Below are 6,526 nucleotides of genomic sequence, written 5' to 3' on the forward strand. Positions count from 1 at the left end.
CTCAGAGCCGCTGGGTCGCTGTCCCGTCCCCAGCTTGCTGCTTTCTGCCCTCTGCAAACTCCAAAGGTCCTGGGTGTCACTGGGTTGAGGCCACAGCTACCCCACCTAGGGTACAAACCACCATTCCGGTGAGGGGGCAGCCTTTACGGAAGAGGGGCCACATGCCTGCCCTGCCCCTCCCTCACACTGGCCCTGGCTCAGACGCCTTGCTGGGGAGCAGTCTCGTGGTACCAGAGGGACAGCAACGTGCCAAAGGGAACTCGACCTCTGTCTCCATCGGCTGCTCTTGCTCCTCAAGTTCGCACCTTAGCACTGACGGTGGCCAGGGCCCGCCCAGCACGTCTTGGGCTTAGCGATCCAAACCCACGTCGCAGGTCGCCGAGTACCCTGTGCTCTCCCTGCTCCTCTCCATTGCTCCTACGGCGCTTCGCCAGGGAGCTGGCCCCATTGGGAAGAGCCCACAGAGCCACACAAACAGAGCTGCCCCATGGTCCCTGACTCCCTGGCCCCAGTGCAGCTCCTGCGCATGGCAGCCCCAAGCAGCAGGCCTTGTGTTCTTCCCGGTGTCGCTAACTCCTCTTGCTGTTGATACAATCTTTGCCCCACGCACAGATCTGCCCGAGGGGAAGCCCAGCTGCACACCAGTCCCTGCTGCCAATTTCCGGGACATTGCTCTGCAGTGTTCGTGGCCTGGCGGGTTCCCCCCAGCGCGGCTGCGGTGGGTGAGAGCCGGCCGGGAAGCAGACGCTGCGGCGTCCTACTCCAATGCTACCAGAATCCAGCGAGGGGTGGACGTCCGGAACGGCAGCTCGTACACCTGCCTGGCTTCCCACCCAGCACTCAGAGAAGATGCTGTCTGCACCACCACTGTGTGTAAGTACCCTCGCCCTGCCCGCTCAGTGCCGCCCAGGAATAGAAACACCGCTGCCCCTTCCGTAAGGCAGCCGGGTCCTGTGCTCTGCCCCCTGAGAGCCCACGCCAGCATGTGGAGATGGAGTCTCCAGCTGGCGGGTAGAAACAAGGCTGATGCTGTGGAAAGCAGCTCTCCAAACAAGGGCGCAGTTCCTCCCTGCTTACTGTAAGGCCTCAAGCGGACATTCAGGGCTCCAGGGGCCCTGAGTAGATGGCACCATTGGTCTGGCAACAGGGAGCTACAGGGGTACTGCTTGATTGCAGCACTGTGACACGGCTAGTGAAGGTGACTTGTGTAGGAGCTGGCTTTGCTCTGGCTCTCATTCCCAGAACGGAAATAGGAATAAGGTGCCGATGCCCCCAGTGCAAACACTGGGCCTACAGGCGAGATGGCTGCAGCGTCAGGAACCCGTGCGGCCACGAGACTAACTCTCCAGGCTCGCCTGTATTCCAGAACCACTTCGCTCTGGAGGGGTTTGGTTTGTGAGGTGCCTGTAGGCCATGAAATCACTTCCAGGGCCTGCAAAACCCCATCGTGGTGCCAGGTCACATCATGTCCCGGCGACGGCTTTGCCCAATGGGATGATGTCGCTCATCCCATCCCATCACAATGAACCAACCCAGAGTCACGACATAAATGTCCAAGAGGCGCTTGTGCCTGACTAAGATGACGGGCTCGGCAGGCCGTGCTGGTCCCGTGGAAGCAGACACAGGTGGTGCAAACCCCAGAGAGTTCTGTGGTCAGCAAGCTAGCCCAGCACCCAGGAGCTCAGGACTCCCATGAGAGGTGCAGGGAGGTCTCCAGGGGTGTGGAGGAATGTTAGGGATGTTGGCATGTTTTCTCCTGGTTCCTTCATGGCCTGGTCTGGTCCCTCAGTAGAGATCACGCTAATGGGCTGGAGAGCCTGTGGGACTGTACCTCAGGCTTGATTCTCCTCTCACTCACACTGATGTAACTCCATGGAGCTCCCCGCAGGGCCAGTGAGTGCTGGTTCTCTGGGGTATTTACCGCATGAGGCCCAGAGTTTGAATGTCAGAAGTTCTGGGGCAGAAAGTGCCCTTTGGGGCATTTGGAAACACCCAACTCTTCCCAGTTTATGTGTGGAGAGCAGAGACCTGGGGAAACGCATGATAGGACGTGCAGCGTTTCCACCAGGTGAGATGTAGGCAGGGATGCTTGTCTCTAAGATGCTGCTGTCTCTGTCCCCCAGGGGTCCCCGTGGGGAACCCCACCTGTTCTGCCATGGCTACGAAGCAGAATGAGTTCCTCATGCTGTCCTGCGACTGGGCGGGAGGCCTGCCCCGTGTCACACTCTGGTGGAGAGACTGGCGGAACCGCGTGCTGGGCAGCTTGAAACCATCCAGCAACATCTACGTCATGCAGTCCAACAGCACCCTTGGGGGCAAGGAGTTCACGTGCATCGCAGCCCACCCTCTGCAGGCCAGAGCCACGGAGTGCCTTGTCCGGCTGGGTAAGCAGGCCGGCTGCCACCCGGCGGGGCCGCAGGGACTCGTGGGCCATGTAACTGCTGGCAAAGCAAGTATGGGGAGTGCGGGTGGGACGTGGCACCAGTTCCTGGAGCCCTGACCGAGAGGCAGATTTCCACAGGGAAAATCCAGGCTGGGTCTGGCTCATGAGAGCACCCCAAGGCATGTGTCAGAGCCCCAGGTGGGGACCGGGCGCCATGTCCGCCCTTCACTGGCTCATGGCGAATGTTGTGTGCGTGACAAACCTCACCGGCTCCCAAGCCTCAGTGCTCAAAGTGGCCAGAAAAAAGTGGGGGGGCTCTGAAAGTAACATTACATCTGCCTCCCTCTCTCCCCCCCTTCTGCCCCAGCCACAGCTCTGCTCCTCCTGCAGCTCAGGGGCTCTTTACCCCCCTCCCCAGGCCTGGAGGAGGCTGCAGCGAGTCCCCTGTGCCCCCTCCCAGCCCAGATGCTGGAGGGGAAGGCGGGAGGGGCAGAGGAGTTGTCCCATTGCTCACAGGGATTGAAGGGGGATGAAGGGACAGAGCTGTCCTGAGCTGCTGGGCCCTCTCTGCTCCTCCCACCCCTCCTGGGAAAATGGGGTCTGCTCCTGAGGGAGGGGGCAAAGCTCTGGCTGCTCCTACAGCTGCTCCACCCCAAGAGGCAGGGCAGGGGGCTGAGGCGGGTTCAGGGACAAGGCTTCTTGACCTGGCAGATGGGGGAACTGTGCCCCGATGACAGGCGCACTCAGTGCAAATGCTAGGGGAGGCGGCCCTGGCGGGTGCTCTGTGTGCATGTAAGCATGGCTTCGTGGGCTCCCATGGCCGTCGTCTTGGTGATTCCTGACTCAGAGCACTTGGTTTGCAGCCCAAAGCGTTCCTCACAAGGGGCCAGCAGTCCTCACTCTGCCTTCAGAGACACCTGTGCTGTCTAGGGTTGCCAGGCATCCGGTGTTCAACGGGACCTGGGTGGCTCCTGTCAGCATAGCTGACGAGGCCATTAAAAGTCCGGTTGGTGGTGCAGCAGGGCTAAGGCAGGTTCCCTGCCTGCCGTGGCTCTGCACGGCTCCCAGAAATGGCTGGCATTTCCCTGCGGCTCCTAGGCAAAGGCGCGGCCATGGGGGCTCTGCGCGCTGACCCCATCCTGAGCGCTGGCTCTGCAGATCCCATTGGCCAGGAACCATGGCCAATGGGAGCTGCGGGGGCAGGGCCTGCAGATGAGGGCAGTGCACAGAGCCACCTGGCCATGCCTCCGCCAAGGGGCCGCAGGGACAAGCTTCCCAGGAGTGGCCTGAGGTAAGCGCTGCCCGGAGCCTGCACCCTGAATCCCCTCCTGCACCCCACCAGCCTGCCCCAGCCCTGAGCCCCCTCCTGCACCCCAAACCCCCTGCCTGGAGCCTGTACCCCCAGCTGCAGCCATCACCCCCTTGCCCCCCAACCCCCTGCCCCAGTCCAGAGCCCCCTCCCACACTCTGAACCCCTCATTTCGGGCCCCACACAGAGCTCACACTGCCAACCGAAGCCCTCACCCCCTCCCGTACTCCAACCCCCTGCCCCAGTCCGAAGGCCCCAGCCTCTCACACTCTGAACCTCTTGCTCCTACCCCCCTAGCCCAGAGCCCCCTCCTGCATCCCACACCCCTCCAAGGCCCCACCACAGCCCAGTGAAAACGAGCAAGTGAGCAAGGGTGGGGAAGTGCGAGGGGGAATGGAGTGAGTGGGGGCGGGGCCTCGGGGGAAGGGGCAGGGCCTCGCGGAAGGGGCGGGGCAAGGGTGTTTGGTTTTCTGCAATCAGAAATTTGGCAACCCTAGTATAGTCCCCCTGTCATCACCGGGGTGCTCAGGGGTTGTGGAGGGCAGAATTTGGCCCTGCACTGGAACTGCAAATTAGTTACCAATCCTGGTGATGATGCATGAGCTGGAATAGACCCTGGCTCCCCTCCCTGAGCTGGGCCGCCCTGCAGGGCTCCCGGGACAGACCCTGGCTTCCCTCCCCAGGCTCCCCACAGGGCTCCCAGGAGAGACCCCAGTTCCCCTCCCCGGGCTCCCCGCAGGGCTCCCAGGACAGACCCCGGCTCCGCTCCCCGGCTCCCCCCGGGGCTCGCGGGACACACCCCGGCTCCCCTCCCCGGGCTCCCGGCGGGGCTTGCGGGACAGGCTCCTGCTCTGTTGAGAGTGAGGTGCCCTGCCCTGGGCACTGCTCTCACTGCAATGCCCCCCGTGTCTCTCTCTCTGGACAGATGTTCCCAAGCTGGCGGCCGAGCGCACCGAGGTGTCGCTGTTCGAGGGCGGCGAGGTCCAGCTGGCCTGCGCGCTGCAGGGCCCCCACCTGGGCTCTGAAGTGTTCTGGTTCAACAACAAGCACCAGGTGATCCGGCCGGACGCTGCGAGGTACAGGCTGCAGCAGGGCGACGCCTGGTTCAACCTGACCATCCAGGACACCGAGTGGATGAGGGACAGCGGCACCTACCATTGCGCAGCCGTGAACGCCGTGGGCAACACCACCGTCCCCATCAGGCTCCGTGTGAAGAGTACGGCGGGACAGGGCGGGTGCTCATGGGAACTATACAGGGGCGGGGCGGGGTGGTGGGGACAAACGGGGGCTTGGCAAAGTTTAGAAGGAAGCAGGTGGGAGTGTGCTGGGAAGGAGAAGTGGATGGGAGGGTCTGGGGGGCCATGGGATAGGGAGGCAGAAGGAGAAGTGGATGGGGAGGTCTGAGGGCCCCATAGCAAGGGCTGGGGGAGAGGAAATGGATGGAGGGGGTCTGATGGGGTACACCGGGAGTTGGGGGGAGGGGAGGGGAAGTGGGTAGGGAGTTTGGTGGGGCCCACATGGTGTGTGGAGGGAAGGGAAGTAGTGGAAGGGTCCGGGCCGGGGTGGAGATGAGGGTAAGGGTGTGCTGGGGAAGGTGTGGGCAGGTTTAGTCATGGGCATGTTCTGAATGCAGATTGGTAGGAGCACAGCAATGGCGGGATGGGAGGGAGCGCGAGAGGTCATCCAGACCAGCCCCTGCACTGAGGCAGGACTGCGTATTATGTAGACCAGCCCTGACAGGAGTTTGTCCAACCTGCTCTTAAAAAACCCCAACGATGGAGATTCCACAACCTCCCTGGGCAATTTATTCCAGTGCTTAGCTACCCTGACAGGAAATTTTTCCTAATGTCCAACCTAAACCGCCCTTGCTGCAATTTAAGCCCATTGCTTCATGTCCTGTCCTCAGACGTTAAGGAGAACAATTTTTCTCCCTCCTGCTTGTAACAACCTTTTACATACTTGAAAACTATTATCATGTCTCGTCTCCTCTCCAGACTAAACAAACCCACTTCTTTCAATCTTTCCTCATGCGTCATGTTTTCTAGACCTTTAATCATTTTTGTTGCTCTTCTCTGGACTTTCTCCAATGTGGCCACATCTTTCCTGAAATGTGGTGCCCAGAACTGGACACAAGACTCCAGCTGAGACCTAATCAGCGTGGAGTACAGCGGAAGAATTACTTCTCATGCCTTGCTTACAACACTCCTGCTAATACATTCCAGAATGAAGATTGCTTTTTTTGCAACTGCATTACACTGTTGACTCATAGAATATCAGGGTTGGAAGGGACCTCGGGAGGTCATCTAGTCCAACCCCCTGCTCAAAGCAGGACTACTCCCCAATTTTTGCCCCTAAATGGTCCCCTCAAGGATTGAACTCACCACCCTGGGTTTACCAGGCCCAATGCTCAAACCACTGAGCTATCCCTCCCCCCACATGTTTAGGTTGTGGTCCACTCTGACCCCCAGATCCCTTTCGGCAGTACTCCTTCCTAGGCAGTCATTTCCCATTTTGTACATGTGCAACTGATTGTTCCTTCCTAAGTGCAGTACTTTGCATTTGTCCTATTAACTTCAGAAGGTTGGACAAACACGTTGTGCAGCCCTGGGCTCCCCAGAGACCATTGGGTGAACTCCCAGGGGTTCCTGTTTCATTCACCCCCTTGGTTTCTATGACACTGAGTGAGGTCATGTGGGACTCTGGCAAACCCCAGGCTCCGGGGACTGGGCTGAGGCTGGTTTCACTCCAGGTGGGGGAGGCAGGTGCAGCCCTTTATTACCTGACTGGCCAGTTAAACCCTGAATGCAGCGAGAGAGGAAGGGAAGGAGCATGTG

General features: G+C 60.2%; 1 protein-coding gene across 1 annotated transcript in view; it reads left to right on the top strand.

The window, feature by feature from the left end:
* The window catches only part of VSIG10L2 (V-set and immunoglobulin domain containing 10 like 2), a 25,587-nt gene that overhangs the window by 9,046 nt on the left and 10,015 nt on the right, over window positions 1-6,526 (top strand). The window contains exons 5-7 of the mRNA XM_026657880.1: window positions 613-873; window positions 2,124-2,384; window positions 4,618-4,908. Coding sequence (XP_026513665.1) covers window positions 613-873; window positions 2,124-2,384; window positions 4,618-4,908 — 813 coding nt within the window. The remainder of the gene's footprint in view (window positions 1-612; window positions 874-2,123; window positions 2,385-4,617; window positions 4,909-6,526) is intronic.

Source organism: Terrapene carolina, unplaced genomic scaffold, assembly GCF_002925995.2.
Source record: "Terrapene carolina triunguis isolate 2854851 unplaced genomic scaffold, T_m_triunguis-2.0 Scaffold374, whole genome shotgun sequence".
Lineage (NCBI taxonomy): Eukaryota > Metazoa > Chordata > Testudines > Emydidae > Terrapene > Terrapene triunguis.